The sequence below is a fragment of the Periophthalmus magnuspinnatus genome, chromosome 21, assembly GCF_009829125.3.
Source record: "Periophthalmus magnuspinnatus isolate fPerMag1 chromosome 21, fPerMag1.2.pri, whole genome shotgun sequence".
Lineage (NCBI taxonomy): Eukaryota > Metazoa > Chordata > Actinopteri > Gobiiformes > Gobiidae > Periophthalmus > Periophthalmus magnuspinnatus.
This window is the reverse complement of record NC_047146.1, coordinates 21,387,322-21,411,955: the sequence shown is the minus strand read 5'-3', so window position 1 is coordinate 21,411,955 and position 24,634 is coordinate 21,387,322. Positions and strand designations below refer to the sequence as shown.

General features: G+C 37.9%; 1 protein-coding gene across 2 annotated transcripts in view; it reads right to left on the bottom strand.

The window, feature by feature from the left end:
- The window catches only part of man1a2 (mannosidase, alpha, class 1A, member 2), a 92,020-nt gene that overhangs the window by 39,481 nt on the left and 27,905 nt on the right, over positions 1–24,634 (bottom strand). For both annotated transcript variants that reach the window (XM_033987474.2, XM_055230663.1), the window contains exons 5-6: positions 8,198–8,316; positions 2,117–2,197 (exon numbers count right to left, since the gene is read on the bottom strand). In XM_033987474.2, coding sequence (XP_033843365.1) covers positions 2,117–2,197; positions 8,198–8,316 — 200 coding nt within the window. The remainder of the gene's footprint in view (positions 1–2,116; positions 2,198–8,197; positions 8,317–24,634) is intronic.

Sequence of the window (24,634 nt, the reverse complement as noted above, 5' to 3'; positions counted from 1 at the left end):
CTCATCATGGGGATGTTATGCTCTGATCTGACTGCTGAAGCTGACTAATAATAAATTGCCTCTACTGCCTAAACTCAAGGGAGAGCTCAGTGCATTTCTGGCTCTGGGATGGAAAGTTAAGTGATTCAAAAAGACATCGGTTTCAGGTACAACAAGGAAAATAAGAGGAATTTAGACCCTGTATTTTAAAAAGAAGAATGAGACAAGGACAATAATCACAATTATATGTTTTAAGAGTCAGACACAGTTCAGCATAAGGTCAAAAGTGTATGTTTGGGTGACTTCCAAATCAACAATTTTGTGTTTTCATTTGATGCATGGGATGTTTTCTGTAGTTCATGCTTCAGTTATCAAGTTATAATTTTATGTTGTAGGGGTTTACATTCAGATATTATAAAAAGTACTGAACAGCAATGCTTCACAGGTTGACAGCTTTGACTTGTTTTACCCTTTTTCGTCATTTTATGTGGGGACATATTAGAATAATCACAAAACCAAAACCAAATTGTTTTATGAAGCTTCTCAAAGGGCTCTCCAAAGCAATCAATACCCAGATACTAATCAATACTAAAACTAGTATTGGAATTAAATATGAGTTTTTAAAATAGAACCTTTCCTGGATAGTATTCGAATGATATCAGAGCAAATATAAGACCATTTAATATTAACTGTTGTATTATTTGTGTTGAAAATCAAATTATGCTGTAGCCTTTTCCCTAGTATCTAAATTTACTTTGAAATGTTAATATTGTGACAGCATTGATGCAACAAGCCCGAGTCATAAACCTTAGAGAGTCCTTCTAGGCCCCTGCTTGTCCATATTCAGAAGCTTCAGCTCGGTCCATCATGCCACCTTCATCTGTTCCTGCCCTGCTTCTCATTTCCTCCCCACTCCAGGCGTCATCCTTGGCACTTTTTAAACCACTCGGCTTGCTGCTTTATATTCATTCAGTTGCGAACAGTTTCCCCCAGGGATCTGCCCAGAATCAACCATTTATTCTGCTTTGGGTTGACTGGAGCGGTTGGAGGGTTAAGTGCCTTGCTCAAGGACATGTCCACAGTGAGGATGAAGAATGGGTCTTTCTGGCTGACTTTCTCTCATTTATCAGGCTGATTTTCCATGTCCTTCTGCTTTTCAACAACATCAAGACTCACATTCACTTGGCTACACTGTCCCTCCACTGCCCACTCAGGACACTTCACTTAAAGGTGCCTAAGAAATGTTATTCTTTGCCAAGAATGTACAACAGTATGGCATTAAACATATCCATCCTGCATTTATTCAATTACAGATGTTTTTTTGTTTTTTTTATTGATTGAAAAGCATGTACTTTTACTCTGTGATGGTCAACTCTCCATATATCTGACGTGTGACTTCTCCATGAAGATAGGTTTAATGCTATACTGTAAAAAAAAAAAATCCAGAAAAAGGTAATAACATCTCCATGGAGACGAGCTGGATGAGGACCCTCTACCCGAAAACTTACAAAGTGCACCTTTACCACTTTATCTTGGCTCCATCGCCGATTTTTCTCCTGCAGTATTATAACAAGGGCTGGGGGTTATGGCAGAATGAAATACAACAGTGATTTTAGATTATATCATGATTAAGTGGTTTTCTGTTTACAGCAACTCTATGTAATATCCACTTTTCCTCACCTCTGATCTCCTGCCCTGAGTGATTGACAGGTGGACTTAACCAATCTTTAAGTGTCAACACATTTCTATTTCCATTTCTATTACAGCCTGTAAACATATAAGAATTTTGATACAAGAAAACAGACTAAGAAATTACTGTTGCTATGTCACCCAACCCTAATAACCTGATAAATGGTATATTTCAACTTATACTTCAACAAAAATATCAATTTTCAAAAGACAACATTTTCAAACACTACAGCTACGTGTAAATTCACTTTTGAACTGACAAGGCCAACAGCAATCAATCACAATTCAAAATGTGCATGTTTGTCGACAGAAAGTGTGTTGATCTTATTTTATCTTCCCAATGGATATATACAAGGCTGCCAGGAATTGAGATTTCAAGACCTGCCCCAAGTCAAAACTATCCTTCTTAGAGAACTCAAATCAACAAACAATTGAATTGGGTGCTCACCTCCTGTCCTGAGAGGTAGTATGCAGCCAGTAGACCTCCGATGAAGCGGATGTTGACCTCAAACACTGATACCTCGGCATTCTGGAAAAACAAAACAGTAGAATACATTAAAAATAAATAAAGTTACAAAAATCTGCACATTGGTTCTGATTACTGAAATAACTTGCTTTTCCATCGTAATTAAACAAAAACAGAACAAACTGCATTCTCCTAAATTTGTGGTTAAGCTTATTTTGGTAGGAAACTATAGACCAATTTGCAAAGACAACCCATTCAAATACTTCCGAACACAATTTAACTTTTGTTTGGAATAGTAATGCAAATGCGGTTTATATCCCAGAAAAGAAATCTGCACAACACGGCTGTTCAATTTAGCACGGAGATTACATTGCCCTGGAGTGCTAAAAAGTCCACAGAAGAAAAATAAGAATAACCCCAGATCTGTTTTGTGCATGTGCCATTTGAAAATGTGCTTCAGTAGGCCAGTCCCAGAAGAGGTTGTCCCATAAACAAGACCTGGTTAAAAGAGCGCCCGCAGTGGAAACAGATAGGACGCAAAGGAACCATGCTGACGCATAAGAGCACCACACAAGCAGTTGGTATTAATTCATGTTTCCCATGACACATCAACACAGGAGGCCCACCGGTCTCTAGTGAAACACAATAATGTAATGGTGGAAAATTCAACATCTGTTCAAGGAGTGTTTTCAGAGAGTTTATTGGCAGCGTACCGAGAGGGTCACTAGTGTCAGGCTAATGCATAAACCATCTGTAATTAAAATCTGTAACTGTAAGATTTAGCACAAAAATTACAAAAAAGAAAAAACTAGCATGTTTCCTAGAGTGCACTCAAGGACATGAAAACATGTCAAATGCATCACAGAAATATTAGACTGCTCACAGTGCAATTTCAATGAAATGATTGTCAACAGCACTTTTCATATGCATAATCCTTATCACATATCCTGAAGTAACAGTCTGATTGTATAAAAAAAATAACAGAGAGAGTCAAAAAGTAAACATATCTTAATTGGTGATTCAGCATTGGTTGTTATATATTGACTCGTGAGGTTTAAACCATGTTATAATGTGATGTCAGGAAGTGGTAGTTTTCAAGTTAACAGATCCTTTTACCTTAAGTTCAGTAGAGACTGGCAATTCCAGGGCTGAAATTATCCAAATGATTCTAGTGTAGTCTATGTGTATAGAGTTTAAAAAACACAGTGGATTTTTAAATCCACTGTATTACCACATGACACCACAAGGTGGAACAGAGTGTTTTCCATTTGAGAGAAAACCTCAGCCTAAATATGTGTGTGTTAAACATGTGTGAATGAAACAAAACACAACTCCAGGGATGTTTTTGATGAGGAAACAACACCATAAAACAGATCAGAAAATAGCATAATATGGACCTTTAATGTGATTTTTTTTATATAGAGGTAGAGCTTTGCGTTCCACAGTATGGCATTAAACTTACCTATCTTGCCTGTATTCACTTTCAGTTATTAATGCTCAAAAAGACCTTGAAAAACATTGCATTTTTAGTGTAGGCGGGATCACCTCTCCATAGATCTGACCTGTAACTTGGCTTGGTGATGTTATTTGCTTGTCTTACTGGAAATAAGAAGTTACATAGTGAGCCTTAAATAATAAAGAGGCAGAGAGGTTATCAGAGTTCATGGGCTGACAGTAAAAAAACTTCTTGGCACTTTGCAGGATGTATAATATAATTAACTGCTTTTAATTCATCTACTGTGAAGTCTGCCTCAAGATTTAATTCTCAGAAACAATGTCATTTAGCAGCAGCAGGCTTTTAATCAATGTGTGTCTCTAACTCTGAGTATCTTTCCAAACCGCTGTTTCAATTAAAGTTGGGCCGTTTTAAACTTCACTTTAAAGACTAGGACAGAAGTGTGATTGTGTGCATGCATTACCGCTTCTGGGCTCCTCACGACACAGTGTGAGACATAATAAGGATATTCAGTCCAATATTAAAAAACAACGCCGATGCGAAATGAGAAGGCGCTCTCAGCACAAACAGCATATTATTATTCTTGTATGTGAAGTGAGAGGAGCTTTTGGGCAACAGCCACACAAGCAATGCATTATTTTATCTTTGATTGGACTGAACAGTTTAATTGCAATTTGTCTATTGTATTTGGCTTATATTCTAAGATTTGTTGTTTCACAATAAGGAGAGGGGACCATATGGATTAAAACAAGTCCTTACCTTTTATTTTTAATTATTGGAAGAATGATTAAAAATAACACAAGAATTTCCCAACCCATATACAGTTAGAGGTTGGATATGTATGGAAAAAAAAAAGATTATTTTGTTTTAGAGATATGAAAAATTTGAATATTGAGTATATCATTTAAATTTAAATTATAAAAAAAATACCTCATGTAGAGCCAAAATTGTTGAGTGTAATTTCCCAAACAAGTGTATAAAGTCAGATTTCTGCCTTTTTTGACTTGTGTACAAGTCTCTCCATGGCCTAGCACCAAAGTACATCTCTGACATGTTAGTGCCACATGAACCATCTCACACTCTGAGGACTTCAGGGACCGGCCTCCTCCTGGTGCCCAGAGTCAGGACTAAACATGGAGAATCAGCGTTTCAGTTTTCTGCAGCTAAAACCTGGAACAGTCTTCCTGAAGATGTGAGACATACCTCTACTTTGACAATGTTTAAATCCAGGCTCAAAACAGTTCTGTTTAGCTGTGCATATGACTGAAAGGTTTTTAATCTGCACTCTTCTCTTTTAATGTTAAGATTACAATGATTATTTATATTTTAATTTGCTTTCTTTCTTATTCTGTAAAGTACTTTTAATTACTTTGTGTACAAATTGTGCTATACAAATAAACTTGCCTGAGGTTGATTTTATGGTCCGTTCACGTTTAAGCAACACCTGTGACTCATTTAATACATCCTGACGCACTGTTAAAAGATAACTTTTGTCCACAATCATCCATCCCTGTACAGTATACATTTTCAAACTGTTTACAATATAAATAAAAAAAAAAAAACTTGAATTACTATTTTTATACTTGCATGTACAAAGCTGCTTATGGATTCAGAATGCTAAACCTCAACCCTAGCATTTTCCCAAAGACGACCTTGGTCTGTGTTAGCTCCTAAAGCTTGTTAAATAAATAAAGCAGTGCACATACATATAACATGATTTCTTTATACTCAGTGTGTGGCTTGTTCCAACAGTGCAGCCTCATGCACAGACCTCCTCCCATCTTGGACCAGAGCAGGAGAAAATGTGGTGATAGCCCTTCACGTTTGATGAAAATGGTTGAAAAACATGTCATGCGGGAGGCTACACTAAAATATTAAATTGTGCAACAACTTGTCATTCAAGCTGACAAGAGGGAAACAGGCGAAGCTGAGGGAGTCACTGTCACGCATCTTTCACTCTGTGCAAAAGAGCTACAGGCGCTGACAGCTGGGCACAAATGTGTAAACAGTATTTTAATGGGATCTTGGGATTTCTTCTAAACAACAGAACATATAAATGGAGGGAATTGTGGCTTTTCAGTCAATAGAAAGTGATATCTATAGTTTTATATCACACTGCTGATTAGTCTATTGTGACTAAAGACACTCCCAAGCCCGGATAAATGAATTGTGTAGTTAATCGATTTTTTAAAAGTCTATTTATAACCAACTGGAGAGAGAGGATTCAATGTGATCACGCTAAGAAAAAACATTAGATTTTTGTTGTCAGGTAATAAACATATTAATTAGATGTGGTTCAGATTACTCTATAAAATGTCGGCATAGTGTATGTAAGCTATGGCACTGTTATAAAGGGCAAAATGAAATGTTTTGTGTGTATCATGACTTATCTCTCAGGGTTTGATTTGAATGATGAATGTGACTAATAGAAGTCCATTAATTTGGTGGATCTTTGAGGCCAGCCGCATGCACAGACTGTATTCTGACCCATCCATCATGTAAGAGCAGGCAGCAGAGCGGGGGCTAGTCCAGGACACGAGAGTCCAATAGTGACTCACCACTGCCTCGACCCAGTACAACTGCTTTTTAATCATTCATTAGTGCCACGGCAGTGCAGGTGCTTGTGCGTGGCAGGTGGGTGGCACAACACCTCGCTTGTGTGGTAAACAATAAGAGTATGAAAGCGGATGGGAGGCAGAAACAGAATGAACAGTTATGTAGGTGCTTTTGTTCTGTTTTTCTTTTTAGTTTATCAAGTAGATTCATTCAGCAAGGGAAACATTTACATAACCTGTAATCTCAACATGAATCTACCAAATACATTCCCATACACCAAAAGTATATTTACCAGTTGTAATTACTGTGTCAAAAAAAAACTAAAACAAAACACACACTTCAGATGGTTTGCTTAAATTACTGTTTTAACAATAAAAAAACAGCTTTCATCCCACAGCTCAGGCACATAGGTTCACTGCCACCTGTACATACTGCTGTTGTGTTCTTGGGCAAGACACGCAACTTAAATTTAGTTAAGATGTAAGAAGATTTGAGGTGCCCAAATGCCTTATATAACTTTGATAACCTTCTATGCTCAACACCTGATTCCAAGTAATGTACATTCTTATAATGTGAGAGTTTAGTCAGTCACATGGACTGGTAAGACACAAAAGGCTACTCTTTGCAACAGGCAATTATTACAAATTATTATAAACTGAGGTTGGCAGAAGTTCAAGCCAATTATAAAAATCACTTTAAACCTTAAAGTACATTTGACAAAGCTGAGGACAGACATAGAGCAAAGGCCAAAATGCTGATCTTAAATGGACATACAGAAACGGCCAGGGTTGTTCACCCAGGAAATGTCAGGCATAATTACCCTTCCGTGTAAGTTTAAGTGACAACTCCTCACCGATGCTGCTGATGTCTTTAATCTGCTCTAAAGTCTCCTTTTCCCACCACAGAGGCCCAGCACAACATCAGACACAGAACTTGTTTAAAACCTCATGAAAGCACAAATGAACCCATATACTTAATATACCACCACCTCTACTATTCCAGTGACAAGGCCAGGTAAATAATTCATCCTGCACAAATAACAGACAGAAAAAATGCACAGGACTTTAAATGGCCAACCTTACATTAAAAATTTAAAGCTAGCACTATAATTGTCTCCCTATACAGCCAGCAAGTAGTCAGTACCAACTGTGGTGCAAGTGGCAGCTACTGGAGGGTGGTCAAAGTATATGCATTTGTATATATGTTTTTGGTAAGAGGGACAATAGATTTGTTTAGCTTGTGACTAAGGTGTTTTGACTAAGGTAATTTTAAATACAGCAAATCAATGACTATCTTAATTAATGTGAATCTGAGTGACCGAGTAAGTTTGTGTTAGCGTTATTTATGACAGGGAATAAGAAAATGTTACATGAAAAATATAGGTTAAAACCTCTACAGATTACTGGTACAAAAAGTGATAACTCACTTAATCTGATGGGAAATGGAGAACTATTAAATGGCCTATATTATACAATTTTTTGATCTATGTGGTAATGTTGTTTACTCATCACAAACATACCCGGAGAAACACTCTGTTACACCTTGTGATGTCATGTGGTAATACAGCAAGTGTCTATACTATCATCATCATTTGGATAATTTCAGCCCTGCAATTGCCATTATCTACTAAACAAAAGGTAAAAGGTAGCTGTTAACTTGAAAACTACCATTTCCTGACATCACAAGGTGGAGCAAAGCATTTTGAGCTTTAGAGATGTAGACAAGACTAATAACGCAGTATTACTCAAATGTGTGAGTGCAACAAAACACAACTCCAGGTATGTTTTTGGCAGGTAACAACATTCTAACATGGCTTAAAGCTCACAGGAATCAATTCTGCACAATAAAGAAACACTAATAAAAGAGTAATAATCATTTGATTGAGAAAAAGAAAAATTATATAAAGCCTCCTTTAAACATTCTAGGAAATGAATAACTCTGTTTGAAGTAAATATGCCTTTTGAAAAGCTATAATGCATTTATAATCAATAATGTGTCCTTGAGGTAGAGTTTTTGCTTGGTTTGTGCAAACCCTTGAGTGTGAAACTTACTATACTGAAGTCCAGATTCTGCTCGATCCACTCCTGTCCGTCCTTGAACTCTTCTTGAAGCCCCATGATGAAAAGAGTGTCCAAGGCATCCACTATGGAGGCTCCTAACTGGGAATTACCTGCAAAACACAGAGATAGACAAGAATCAGATTAGGATGAGAAGGCTGTGTGCTGTCCATTGGAAATCTCTGTATAATCATGTAGGAAAGATCAATTAAACTGGCGCTACTATTTCCATGGGTATTGTCTGGTAAATCTTCCCTCATTCGGTATCAGCTCCACAGCGCGGCACCCTGCTGTTGTTATCTGCAAGTCCATTCAAAAAGAGAACGGCACTCGGCTCCAAGCAGCAGCCGCAGTCTTATTATCATTATAGACAGGAACCCCTAAATCACTCTAAAAATACACTGCAGGCAGAAAGGCAGGCAGGAGATGGTGCGATGCCCTGGCCCCCTGCCTGATCCTGACAGATTGGTCCGAGTGTTGGAGTACAGTGGCCCTTCTCCTTCTGTCATTTTCAGCACCTAAAGGCTCGCTCCAGGTCGTCATGGCAGCGTGTCACAACTGAGGAGGCGAAATGGGTCTGCTGCTACCAAAAATACTCCACTGACTTTTAATCTCTTCAGAATAAGATGCTTCCTCTGTTTGTAATACGGTACACATCAGTTGGATTATCTGGGATTTCACTTTATCATATTTTAGTGTTTTTAAAACTGTTTTTATTCAGTGGTTTATGTTGCATCTTATCACCAAAGCAAATTCGAGGTTTGTGATTTTTTTTGTTCGCCAAAAAACGGTATATGGCTTATCTAATTCTGAGTAATTATAGCACTTCTTGTTGTTGAAGTCTCAAATTAAGAAAGAATAACTCCGGAAGAACAAATTAAATATTTAGTTTGTATTCTCAGAAAATACAAGTGTGATTAATCTAAAACAAGATTAAGAACACAGTGCACATTTTAAACAGCTCCAGAGCATCAATATTTGAAAGAAACCTGATATAAGAGCTGCTAAACAGTCAAGAGTCTCATGGATTCATGATAGATAACAGTTTGCAGGTAATAATAATCATAATAGTCATAATAGTCCTCATAATCCCCATAATCCTCATAATCCTAACCATTATTATAATCGTCATCATAATCATTAAGTGACTTTGAAAACACCCAAGGACACTGTACAGAACAAGTTAAAAATACAAAAATAGGTGAAAAAAACAAACAAACCAAAAACACACACACACACACACACACACACACACACAATACAAAACTGGATGACAGTGAAATTGGTTATGTAGTGCAGGATTGTCTCAAGAGGTGAGTTTTGAGCCAATAGCTTTTAATCCTCGCCTGGCCAAGTTTCTGTAATAAAATAATGTATGTGGGTTTGGAAATACCTCAAAGTTGGAATGAAACTTGTCCATGCAAACCACTAGCAGAGAGCACTAGGGCTGTATCTGCTGGAGGATTGAAACATTCAGTACGGTAGTTTGTTGTGATTTGAAGAAAGGAAGGGATTCGTGAATGTTGGGTGGGAGTGACTTGCCCCCCATTGGAGACGAGATGGGCCGAGGGGACAGAGAGCTAAAGATGAGGAGGAGGAATGGTGAGACCCAGATGGAGAGGTAATGGGGAGGAGATTGGAGAGGTATTGTGGAGCGAGGTTATGAGTAGCTTTGAATGGGGTGAGGAGAATTTTGGAGAGGAGATTATACTACCCCAAAAAAACTGTAGCTTTGGCGATTTGGTGAAAGGAGCCATTCAAATTGTGAATAATCTTGCAACGCTATTGTAGGTGTAGTCAAGACAATAGAGCTTCTCTTGATAAAAAATATTGGGTTTGCTGTTTTTACCATTTCTCAATTTTGCATGAGTGAAAGGATGAGTGAAAGTTGCATTTTTAGGATGACTTCTTCAATAAAAACGACATATAATCTTCCTAAATCTCTATAGCACAGAGAAATGGAGTGATATTATATTTGTTGTGGTGACTGGTCCTCTTCCAAATCCTGTCTATAATGTCAAGTCTTGTCAAAAGTGAACTGTATTGATGATGCAAGTCTAAGATGGAAACAAAATCACTTCACAGTGCCACAGTAAAACAAAACAAATTAGATCTCTCGCCATTGTAATTTCTTTATGTACTGCACAATGGAGTACTGAGCCAGACAGATGCTGAAATTGTGCATTTTGGCCAAGACCATTAAGTTTCTATTGAAAGCACCACCAAATAGCACCAAATCGAAATTGCATTTTGAATGGTTAATTAGCAAATCGCAATTTTTGAAGTGCCATAATTTCCACCACAAACAAAATTTAATCTCTTAGTTTCAGTCTTTTGTCAATATTAAAATGTTTACAATGTGACGAACAAATTGTACTTTTAAAATATAAATTGCAAATCTAATTGTAATCACAAAGCTTGCCAGAAAAAAATTAATCAAAATTCCCGAATCACTCAGCCCTTTTAAATCCTCAACTACATTTAGCATTTGGGGATTGGATATTGCACGTTTGCTTTCTATATTGAGTTGTAAATGAGTCTAAAGCCTCTCATTTTGTGTGTAAACTTGGGCTCTCCACACACTCCAGTCAAGTCCTCTCCTGTTTGCATCACCGCCTCCTCTCTCCTGCACCTAACCATCTGTTTTCCCTCATTTATCACTGTCTCCCTGTGTTTTTCCTCATCTTTTCTTGATCACTCCATTTGTTGCTGATGTGCCGATCCTCCCGCTCCCCGTCCCACACCCCCTTCCTCCTGAAAAAAACACTCACAGCGATGCCAAATCAAGCCTACTTTTGCTTGTCCTCTGTCATATCTGTGTTTTACTGTGTTTGGCTTTCGTTTCGTGTCCGTCATAACTCTTTTCATTTGAGCCCCTCAAACCTCTTTAAATCAAGCCAAGTGCCTCAAATGGAGCTGAATTGGCACTTTCACTCTGTAGCTTCACGGGAGCCAGATACTGCTTATCAGAAACACACCGGGCATGACGGGTTTGTTTTTACATGGAAAAATTGCATGGGTCCAACATAGAAAGATATGGGTGGTCAGGCTCTGTCTTCCTATTTCTATTCATTTGAACATAAATCAGATAAAGGATGGACATTTTGGCATGACCACAAATTAATTAAGGTTTGTACCAGCTGCACCATTCCTGTTTGAATTGCTAATTGAACATTTGTTTTCTTTGGCTTGACACCATTGGGGATCACAGGTTGTTGGGACCAATCCTGCCAATCCCAGTTAATTACAAAACTGAAATGGGTAAAACTTGGAAGATGGCCTGTCACTTTGACCCTGTCCTGCATTTGAAAACATAGTGTTTGATATGTAGCATCTAGGTAAGAGATGAATGATTTATTGAATTAACCACATTTCCATACAAATTGTGTTTAAATAAAACGTTACACCATACAGACACAATATAACAAAAAATAAATCAATGTTTGTTCTTATCTGGTTAAACTGTGATTTTTGACTCAATTGTTTATCTTAAAAATAAATAAATAAATAAATAAAAATGGCTTTTATTATTGATTTCCTGAACATAAACAAGACAGAGTTTGAATCAGTGCCATTTACACAAAAAGTTGTCATATTTCTTCATGGTTGAAGTTAATATCCTTGTACCACAATGGTAAATGCTACTATTCGGGCTGTGCCAAAAATCGAAAGATCAATAGCTCACGATCTAAACTTATCAGTCTCGATAAGGCAAGCACATTTTAAATCGACACATCTAGCCAGTCATGTGGCAGTAAGAGTGCAAGTGTCCACTCTCTTATTTAGCTGAAAGCTCTGAGTCAGGCCCATAGCACGTCTCTTTATGTCTCCTCAGGTCTCCTCGCGTTTCACAAGTTTTGACTCAAATCTGCACAATTTGACTAAAAATCCAGTGTCTCTTTCCCTCTGCCTGTGTGTGTGTGTGGTGCCATCTTCCCCTGCTCCCCCTCGTGTTTTGATCCAGCCACAGCTCCTCGCCTTTTCTCCTGCTTCTTATCATTATAATCCAAATCATGGAAAGTAAATGACTATTTTCTCACGGTATAATTTACGACACTGCTATCACATGTGTTTCTGCTGAGAGCGATGGTGTGCATGTGCATGTGTTTCTGTTGATTGGTACCAACTGTGTACATTTAGGCTTAATATATTTTATAAACTCATTCCAGATTAGAAATGTGAATCTCTCTGGAATTATTGGTCCTATCAGCACAAAATAAAAATTTTAATGACCCTGACACCCTGGTTTATGTTTTCAATAAGATGGAAGAAGATCGAATCAAAACTCAAGATCGATCAATATGGGGTTCTTTTTTTTCCCATATCACCCAGCCATAACTACTAGTCATCCAAACCTGTCCATTTCTTTTTGATCTCTTGACAAGGACAAAAATACAGTTATATTTTTAGAAATGCCACCAAAACACCGCCTTGTACTCACCTTCTTGTCACTACCTCAACTGAACTCTGACTACGTGTTCATTTATCATAATCTCCCAGATGCCTCTCCTATGCACCTCCATTATCAGGCTCTCTCAAACACTCACGGACCCTTTCTCCGTCTGCTCGCCAGTTTCATTAGACGTCAGGTCTTCAGAGGTTGTCGCCCTGAATTCACATGAGGAAGGCGAACGTGATGTCATTATGCAGTGTGCCTTGTAGAGCAAAAGCTTATTCCACTTCAGATAAAGCAAAGGATGGATGGTGTTTAGTGGCGGTGATCAGGATATCGAAATATCAATACTGTGAATGCTGTTTTGAATTCATGCAAAAAAAAAAAAAAGGATCGAGTGCATTGTTTAGAGTAAAAAAAAGAAAGAAAAGAAAGTGGCAAAAAGAGTTGATTAAAAGGGAAATGAAAAAAGGGTCAAATTTCCGCAATAGTAGTAGTTTTTTTAAAAATGTAACATGTTTCTGATACTTAAACATGAACAAATACATACATACACAAATACACAAAGTGTGCTAAAACATGTCCTGTTTTAGCACACTTCTGTTGGATTGACATATTGTTCTTAGGGATGTGCAAAAATATCGAAATGTCATATCATTTCATTTAATGGTACAGTATCAATATCGTAGGCTGCTGTATCGATATATTGTCAAGAGGATTTTTTTTGTATATTTTACCAAATTATTCTGTCACAGTACTACAATTGTGTGGCTTAGAGGAAAGAAAGTCGTTAATGCAGAACATTAGATTCTCTGTTTTGATGATTAAAATGGGTTTATTCCATATTAACTGTGCTTAAACAGAGACTTTCAGTATCACAGTTGTTTTAGTTGATATGTTATATCCTTTAGAGCCGTTAAACTGCAAGTCTCTGTAAATGTGGAGATCATATAGGCTGTGGATGAGTAATACTGGCCAATGTAACAATGTAACAGTGTTTTTCTAGTTGGTAAAATGCACAAAACAAAATGCACTTTATGTTCATTCCTCTTCAACACATGGAAGATAAATAAAAATATATATATTTTTGTGAAAATCAGATTGATCATCAAGTGTCCTAAAAGCCTTTATTTTTCGCTGAATAGTATTGATTGAAATATATCATATCATATTGTCTTGAATGGACAGTGCACTGTATTGAGAAACGTGTTGTATCGTGGCCTACGTGTTGAGGTATGCATCGTATCGGCAACTTCTTAATGATACCCAGCCCGAATTGTTATGAGGAATAAACATTGAGATATTCATTTCCTGTAATATAAGTGATAAGGTTATACAGTAATTTTGTCATTTGTTTTTGCAGTAGTATCTTACTTCGTGTACTCTGCTTTGTGCTGGAGAGTTGTGGCTGTGTTTTGTTTTATGCTGGTACCTTGTTTTCCCCATAGACCGCACTGAGAAGCCTGACTAATAAGATACTCCACAAAAACAGATCCAGGCTGGGCTCTGGTGTTCCATTTTCTAGGACTCTTTCCTTCAACCTCTCCCAGTCTCTACCTCTCTTCCAGTCTTTTCTTTGTCTTTCTCACTTTCCTTCTCTTTCCCTCCCTCTCTGTCTCTCTTTCCCCCTCTTCTCTCCCTCTGTCCTTCTTTCCATCCCTCCCCTTCCCCCTATCTTTCTCTCTCTTTATCACTCTCCCTGTCCACTCGATCCCCGTCTCTGTCTTACCTCCCTCCTTCTCTGTCCCTGTCGAAGCAGCTCTCAGTGTGTTGTGCTGTTTAGCGTCTACTGTTCCCTGTTCATCTGATTTCACCAGCCGTAAGCCCGAGCCGAAGTCCCAGTACAATTCGTTATACTTAGTTCTTATGAGAAAATCTACAGCCGGTCGAACCAATTATTCATTTGTCTGTCAGACTTTTGGAAATTCGAGACTTTTGGAAAGTGTTGAAAGTGAAGCAGTCTGTTATGTGCACAGAATAGTGAAATGCTATGTAATTAGAGCCAATACGGTTAAAATAAATCATAATCCCAGCAGTAAGTAGAGTAGACTGATTAAGGAAAGAGAGGAGCAAATAATTGGAACATTTTCGCATGTCTTGTTCCTCAATAAGAGTGGTTTAAAGGAAGAAAATGATCAGCTGGTTACATATTCAAGGATTTCAGGCAAAATTATTCCTTACTGATTTCTAGAACTCTGAGGACTTTTTCCCCACGCAAAGGATATGATATTTTGATTTGAATTGGATAATTGCTATAACAACAGAGGACTGCTGCCATAGCGTTAAACCCATGAATAAAACCAGGTCCACAAAAATGCTTCAAAGCCACTTAAAGGAAATCTTTATTTGGTACTTAAAACAAAGAGGAAAAGACCAAGATATTAACACCTTAAATATTATGTGTTAGCATTCTGGAAGGCGCTAAGCTGTTCATCTTTTGAGCAATGCAGATGACGCTCAATTATGATTGTGCCTGGAAGCAGCCAGAGGTAAATGAGGGAAAATGATGCTTTGTAAATCAATTAAATGAATTACACAGAAACAGGGAACAAACTTCTGAGTTATAATGTTCTATCTTTACACAGCCTCTTCTACACACTGTGGTGACGGCTATTCTCAGACAGGCACTGTACTTGCTTTAGCAAATCTCTCCATAGCTGCCTCCTTTTAACACCTCTGCTGTCAGCCATGACATTTTCACAGCCCTTCTTCCTCAAGAAAGCTTTCACAATTTATTTTCTCTCTTCATAACTGTAGAGGTCCTGTTCTTAACTAATGATTTTAAGAAGAACCATTTTATGGTCTAACACTAAAACAAAGTTGAGAAATTGAGAATATTCAACAAAATGTGATTTCAAATCTTATAAACAGCCCTGGTCGCAAAACTCTGAGAAAAGGAAAATTCACTGTCATTTAGACTGTTTTTTGTTTGTTTGTTTTTTTTTGCAATGCATTAACTTGTTAACTCGTTGTCAAGTGCTAAATATGTACCGGTATAACAATTCCATGTGTGTAATTCTGTGCTTTACTGACAGTCACTGCCAGCTCAGAACAGCACAGAAATTTAATAATGAGCAATGATCAGCAATTTTATGTACAATACCCAGCTTTTTTTAATTCTTTAATGGGCACAAAAAAATGAAAAAATAAATAAATAAATAAATAAATCAGATATTAAGGTATATTTAGCTTTGAGGCATGTTGCCTTTACTAACACTATAGGCAAATACATGAAATAAAAAATAACAATAGCTTAACATGTGGCATTGTTGTAGAAATATGTTTTGAAATTGACACCATTTTGTCTTTTACATTTTCCACAATGACTAGTGCTTGTGATGTTTTCCAAGTCCCCATTTCAACTCCTCAGATTCAAAGCCACTTACACAAGTTCTGACTGTAGCCCTGCTGTTGATCTGCTGCTTCTGGTCCAGTGAGTATTTTGAGTCTGTTCAAAAAGGGCCCAGCAGCCACAAAACAAAGGCCAGCTCCGGCCAGTGCCGTCTGCAGCCTGATGCCATTGGGACCACTGGTTACCAACTTCTCTGGCACCAGACCCAGACATCTGCTATGTTATGTTCACTGCCTCAGAGAGTTAGAGAAGACTGTCCTGCGCTAACACCAAACCACTGTCTGGCTGAACGGCTCCAGGATAAATGCCAGCAGACTCCAGGGGGGTAGTTTCTGTAAAGTTATCTGATATGATAACATACAAATATGGAGAACAAAGCTCATAATGATCGTATTTATTATTACAAAAAATGTATTATTAATTCATTAGTTGTGTAGTTCAAGGCTTGAATTCATGATTTCATTTATTTCGACTGGGTTTGAACTCTTATTTTTAGGGCTAGATGTTTTTACTTAATGAACTTATATTACTACTTGAACTGTGTGAAAATGGCAATATCACAAATCTGCAGTGTTCAGTATATCACCAACATGACTGGACGTGTATTTTTTATTTTTTTTTCAATAGACGGTCATATTTAATAACGTTAATAAAACAGTAGTAGAAAAAGTTAATTACTCCATTAACAAATCTCAATTCCGTTCAACAGATTTTTTGTATATTTTGATGGTGGTAGGCTTGAACAAAGTTAGACTGGCAAATTCATGTGTGAATTGATGTGTCTCTGTATTTTTTATAAAGATGGCTATCATCTAGTCTTCGTAAGCAGCTATATTTGTTTTGAAAGGGAGATGCATGGTCAGTCTGTGATTGGCTAATGCATCTGCCAATCACAACCATCTGAAAACAGGGGATTCACCGGTGACCAGACACACTCTTCCTATTGAAGTATTGAAAAAGTGTGTATTCTGGATTCCAGTCAAGTACAAAGTACGTAAACATTTAAACAAAGGTGTTCGCCCTTTGTATCAGGGTGGGACATCAAGGCCATCATCAAAAGCTAATAATTGTTAAGACGACGTTAAAGCCATTTCAGATTCAACAGAAAGCAATTACACAAATGCCACACAGATTATTCAGATGCTGCGTGTGCGGAAAAAGCGGGCGCCATTTCATGAAATTACCATGGACTTAATTTCATGTGTTACTGATAATCTAAAGGGCAACTCTAATTTGTTTCAATATCTCCATGCAATGTTACAACTCTGACAAGCATGCAGGCCACTTTTATCTCCAGGTGTGGTCCAAATAAATTACAAAGGTTAAAGTTATTCAGAGACATCAACTTTCAACTTTCAACCAGCATCTTGTGTCAAGGGAGAATACAGAGGTCTGTTTCAAGTTTAACCCGAGACAAATTGTGTCCCTAAAATTCTACAGCTATTGTGTAGTCTCTCAAAGTTGTTAAGATAGACAGTGCCCAGACTGTTTCAAATTGAACAATTCATCAAGATCATTACATCTTAATGTGGCCATCAACAGTTGACATCCTCTTGAATGGATATGCTTTACCCAAACTGCTTGTCATCAGGCCTTATTAAGTCCGGTGCTGCTGTTTGTTTCTTTATTATACATCAATCATATCCTTCCGTTTCTGTCTCACCCACAGAAAAGTTAAGACTGCCACAACCCTGCAGGGCTCATAAAGGGACCACCAGCCTCCCCCGTCCTGTCCAAACTTACATCACAGTCATCAGTGCATCTGAGTCAACACTCAAAAATGCATAGTTCAAACAGCAGGGAACGCTGTCGCTCACCCACTGGGAGTAATAATACATTTATTAGCTCAAATGTTGAAATTAGTTATGAAAACATTTATTAATCTGTCATTTTAATCCAAGCCATGGGGAGCAGAAGTGATTTGCTTTTAGAAACATTAAGATGATGCCAGAAAGATAAGCTGTCAAGTGGGTTTGAAAGTGAACAATAACGGAACAAGAACTGCTATGAAACAAAGGACATACTAATGGTATTGTATAAGTCCTAAATCCATATTAAAGGCATATATCTATTTTTATTTGATTTTTAATAGTACAGATCATTGAAACATTAAACCATTAGTTGTTCTTTACCGTGACGACACTTTGGAAAGCGTTTGGAAAAATATTGCGAAATTACAGCTTCACAGAACATATTAGTACAGGTTTGCAAAACAGAGTTAGCAGGTTTTTACATGATAAGACAGAATATATTAAACAACTGCAGTCCCATAAATCCACCAATTGCAACCATTCAATTTGCAATTCCAATTCAATCCCAGTGTATTCTGCAAGTTACAGCTCTACTTCATAGGCTTCATTTTATGCAGACAAACTTTGCCTCAACCAGGACCATGGGATCTTTGGCAAAGAAAAACATATTTTTGCTGGTTTGAATCCATATGTAATGTTGTTCCATCCTGTAATTAGCATCTTGTGTCATCTAGCCCATACATGCCGCATAGTTATTAGTGAAATATCCTGTAGTGAAGCTTTAGCCGCTGTCAAACAAAAACTTTGTCAGGAAGCAATTATGATCCAAAGACCATAAAACAGCAGAGGTCTGATGAGGCAGAAGTTGTGTACATCACATTAAGATGCTGACAGCTTAAAGCAGATCAGTGCAGGCTTACACAGATCCCCTGTTGAATAAACCAACAACACTGCAGCATACGCTTAACTGCCAAACATTACAGGCATATTAAATTTACCTATGTTTAGCTGGCATATAGAAAGGAAAACAAAACAGTGTATATACACATTTAAGGTTGAATTTATAACAACCTACACATTAGACAAAACTGTGTAGTCATTTTCATAAACAGTGGCTTTGACTCAGTCCTTACACATGACTGCATTTAAAGTTGTCTCAATACAATGCTTTCCCAGAACGCACCATTCTGCCCTTGGCGCTGGAAGCAAATCACATGAAGACATGACCTCAATGCTGTATCAAGTCATAGCTGTGAGCAAGAGGAGACCCCAGAGTTTATGGATCTGATAAGATGTAAAGATGTATAGATATATGTGCTGTGTTCAAACGTATTATAAATGCAGAATCACTACTACAAACACCAAAAAAAAAAAAAAAAAAAACCAAAAGTAAAACATGCAACTAAACATGTGTGAATTAGACCCAGCGTATAAGGAAATTCTGTAATGGTCTGTTTGTTTTGATATTTAATATCAAATTTTGACACAATAAGTTCAAACAAACATAAAAAATGGTAATTTACTTGTAGGAAAAAAAAAAAAGATACTTAACCAAGATCAAGGTGAATGTAGTAGTAAAAGTCTAAATATACAATACTGTTAAAAAACCATGAGCTGCAATACATAAATGGCAGAATGAAACACTTAAGTACTTAGTTTGCATCTGTAATAAGTCATAGAGGTTATTCATTTAACCTTCTAAGACGCAAATCTTCCCATCTAGCCAAAAAATAACCAAAAATTTCCCAGTAGTGCAAAGAAAAAGTGCACCATAAATATTGACCCCCCCCAAAAAAATATTGTTCAATATAGTAATTATGGTGACAGGCCTAGACAAGAAAGAAACTTCTTCATTTTATTTATTGCAACTAAAAATCTCAACTCAACAAGAACTGAAATTCTTCAAATCCAAACAAGACAAATTCAGGAGCGTTTTAAGACGATCAGAATCTTTGAGGCTGCTTTCACATCTGGTCTAACTGCTGTCTGATGGCACTTACAGCGCTGTTGTTGTGAATACTAAATGACTTGACACCTTTGTGCTTTGTTTGAGGGTTAACTGCACTATTCCAAAAAGGTTAGAAAAGAAAGACCAATTTGCTTGTATTAAAGGTGCACTATGTAACCTTACTGATAGAGGGTCTGTTACCTCCTTGTCTCATAAAAATGTTTAGAATGTTCCACAGTATGGTATGGTATAAACAAATTACAGGTGGTTTTATTGGCAAAAAATGTCTTCACTTTCTTATTGTCATGAGATTGCTGAATTTTCTATCATTTTGTGGAGCATTCCAGGCAAAACAACCATATCAAAACAACCATATCCCGCTCTCGACGTAAACATCAGTGACACAGCGGTCAGATCCACTGACCCACAAGTTGGCAGTGCGATTCCAGCCCCCACATAAATGCTGTCGTTGTGCACTTGGGCAAGACACTTAACCCACCTCGCCCCCAGTGTCTGCGTGTGACCATTGACCACCATCTCCATGTGAAATAGAAGGTTTTGGACCCTCCGCCTGAAAGCTTAAAATGAAATTATTCCTAAAAATATATAATCTTTAGCCCAATTTAAAAACTGTTGGCTAAACAAGTCAGCCTTCACCTTCCATCAAAAGGTGTGTGTGTTACATCGAGGCCATCTTCTATCTGATACTCATGTAAGTAATCTCATAATGGACAAAGCGGGTGTCATTAATAATGCAGCCAGATGTCCACACTTTTACATGATCTCTTCTAAACCAGCTCTGGCCTTCAGCTGCTCGTCTCCGACAGTTACTGCCAATATGTCGAGGTGCTGGTGGGAAAAGGCAACGCAGTAACACAAGTGACAGATCCTACAGCTTAGATTAAACTGATCATAGAATGAGCCTGCAGAGGAGTGATGAAGTACAAGTGTGACCGGCTGAGGGCATTCCCATTATGCCACTGAAATTATAGCGCTGGGCAATATGACAAAAACTGTATCAAGACTTTATATCTTCAAGGATGGATTGGATTGGATTTGATCTGATCTTATTAAAACAAATAAAAATGGCCTTGAATATTTATTTTCCTGAACACAAACAATACAATGTTTAATCAGAGCAATTTAATGCAAACCAGTTAAAAATGACTGAAGCATGTTTCATGAATTCTACTACTAGGCCCGTCACAATAACAAATTTTGAAGTTCAATATATTGCTGAAGTACTTATAGACAATAAACGATAATACTGTAACAAATTTATGCCACTGACACAATAACCCAAGAGCAGATTTATACTAAAAAATGTTCTAAATCTAAATACCAGAATGAAACACTTTAGTTAATTTGCATCTGTAATGAGTCATAGAAGTTATTAATTCAGTTATTAATTAAGTTCTATGACTCAAATCTTATAATATAGCCACAAAATAACCAAAAACTTCCCAGTAGAGCAAAGAAAAAGTACACACGATAATTACTGACCCAAAGATAGTGACTAACAGTACAATACATTGCCACGTCAATAAAAATGTGATTAATTACACAGCCATAAATGGGATCCACACTGGACTACCGGTATATTAAATCCAATGAAACCACTGCAGTAAAACATCACCCCTGCTCCTGCACAACCAGTTTTCATAAATGTAGAAGAGCAGGATAGAAAACAAAAACACGATCATGTTAGTACTTGCGTCGTGAGTGACTTAGCACAGGGAGTGGGGACATAAAGCGTGAAAAAGGAAACTGAGAATAATTTTCACTTCTATATTCATTTTCGAAAACACAAAAATAGCATTTTCAAAACAATAAAAGGTAAGCTAAATGCAAGCATGGCAAGCTAAATATGTTATGTGTTAACGATTAATACCACATAGAAGTGTAATATCCCCTTTAATGTACCTGAGGAAGGTCAGAGGGAAAACAATCGAAACACCAAGAGTGAGACAGTCTGCGGGTGTGTTCTTAAAACCTTTCAGTCAAGTGCCTCTCCTCCAATGCACCTGTCGCCCAGTCAGGTGTGCAGAGTCTACACAGAAACCCCCTTTAAAGTAAAATAATTAAATCTAAAAAGAACATGACTGATGAGACTTATTTTACATTTATTTTTTTGAGTACACTTAAGTTTACATCTGCAATAGAACACCATTCCTCTAATACATCACCAGTATAATTACAACAATTGGCCTAATCCTCCTGTCACTACAAAAACAGAAAAAAAAACAAAAAACACATCAACTAGGAGATTCGGATTTAGATTAGAGTCTTCCTGCAGTTTTTGTAGACATCTAGACCACAACAAAAATGGCGGGTAGCGGTATGGCTTTACAAACACAAGTCCAGATCAATGTAAAACGAGCCCTTTCTCCTGGGTGCAGTTTTGAACAAGCCCAGAGCCAACTGTTTAAAGATGAGACGGTGCTGTCCATTTTTCCACAAAGCAGGCCCCAACAGCAGCTACAGCCCCTCGTTTTAACTGACCCCTGCCCAAAGAGGTCAAATCCTTTCAGCCCTGGTCAATAGTATGATGTCCTGTAATTACCCGTGGGTGACTGTGATAAATAGTATTGAACATGATGGTGTATTCATAGCACAGTTGCACAAAGCCAAAACAATAGTGATTTGAGACTTTAATCACAGGATCTGCACTGAAACTCATTAAAGCAGACTGTGCTGGTCACAACGTCACGGCCCCACCATCCACTTGAACTTTGACCCAGGAAAACAGAAACAAATGTCCAGAGGCGGAGAGGGGCTAAAGCACCAAGGTGTCTGGATAATAAACAATGAAGACTGACCTACATGTTTCGTTCTGTAGCTGATGAATAATTGCTCGAGCTGTTGTTTTCAAAAGGCTGTGAGGACCAAAACTTCTATCTGAATCTTTTATTTAATTGCATAGAATGGTCAAACCGCGTAGCCATACAAGAAAAAAATGGGACCATTAAAAGATGAAAAGCACCGACTTGGCAATCTTTAATTGCAGTTGTAACTTTTCTCATCTCCATAGACATGTTCTGTCAGGCATGTTCTGAAATACAGTGACCGTACAGGTTGACACTGCTCAATCTCGTCAGATCTCAAAAGCTAAGGACAGGCCTGGTTAGTAACTGCATCAGAGTCCACTGGCAATACTAGGTGATGCAGAGGGGCAGCCTTGAGCCACTCTCAAGTTAAAACTGTTGTTGTGTCCTTAGGCAAAACACTTCACTCATGAATGTGGTATGAATGTGGTGTGTGCGTGACTGTCAGAGGGGCTTATGGGGCAGATCAACAGCCAGCTTATTATTTCTACTAATCTTCATATAATCTGGCTGAAAAAATTTTAATAATTAAAATGTTTAACTAGTGGGATGACAAGACAGGGATAAATTTGAGTAAGAAAACCAGACTGAACCATGAGAGATAAACGTTCTGTTGTGTGACACTTATATTGCGTGCATAAAGATCCAGAACAGCTTTTATGCTCTGCTGAACGCCTCCTTCCACTCTGTGCTCTCAGTGTGAAGCCTCAGCCATTACTGCCATGTACAATGAGCCTGTATCTAAGTGAGCGTGAATGTACCAGGGCTGCTGTGTCAGACATCTACCATGCTTTCTTTACAAGACCCTATCCTTGGCTGAACCACATCAACACAAGACAATGACTGCATCCATTTCTAGGCTTAGAATCAGCTCTGTTCATTTCTGCAGGCGACAAACCAGGACCAACAGTGAACTCAAGGTTATCAGAGTGAGGAGTGCAGAGAGAGGCAGAGAGCTCCTATTACCACGGCAGCCTCTGTGTCAGCCACAGACTGTATAAAGAAGAGGACAATGTGAGTGTGACGGCACCCATAGCGTTCGGCTCTAGCCAAATAAAACTCATCGAGGCTGGGCGTTATAAGGGTGAATTTGGAGCCAAGTTCCATATTTGGAATTCCGACCGTAAGTACCATAGCGACCAAACCTGTTGCGAACGCTAGCGGGAGCAACCTTGGGGAAAGAAGGCACCTGATTTGTCTGTTATTAATGTTCATGTCTTAATGTATGGACAAAATAGTAAAATGAAAAGAATAATGTACAGTGGGTTTCCGAACATTTTAAGACCAAAATGACGAGTCTGACAGCTGCAGTTACAGAGAGAGGGCCAACAGTTTTACAAAAGAAAGTAAATTGGATCCAGAGTCAGTTGAGCCGAAAGCGTGCCCATGCTCACTTCCTATTTGGAAAGTGGCGGCTAGCAGGTTAGCTATTTCCATTTATATATACAGTCTATGGTGTCAGCTGGAAGACCTGCTTTTACTTTGTATTTGTATAAGTTTTTATTAAGTGAAGTGTAGCTTATACCATGCCTTGTATTTTCACACTGTATGTGTTAGGTCTGGATCTTGGTACATTTTGTACAAACCAACCTATATTCTCAATTCTTGTGCCAATAAAACCCACTTGTTCTCGCCATAGTCCCCGTCTCCCACACACAGCTCCCGCATGCCGGTTGTGCAAGGCGACAGGAAGTGCCTCATCAATAATGGACGTGTGGTTGTGTGTGTGGCTCTAGACACCTTGTAACTAATAACCTGCAGATAAAAACTCAGGTAGTACACCTAGACAGGAGAATACAACGGCCAGCAGCAGAAATAAACATCTATCTACCGTTTAGCAGCAACACAGAAAATAAAATTGTCAGCTCGAGAATTTGCCAATGGAAAATTTCAATTTACCATAAAACCTTCATAAGATGACATAAAATCAAATCACCACTAATACATTGTTTACCAGTGTACCATGTCTATGTAATCCTATCAAGTGTATACAGTGTCAAATACCCATGTCATTTATTCTTAGTAAAATAAGGTCCTTTGAGACTGAGGACAGAGGTGGGAAACAATGTTTTAGAGATGCTACATTACTAGAAGTATGAAGTTTTCAATAATAATAGATAGAAACTAGTTCACCTTCACTTCAAATATTAAGAGTCTAACTT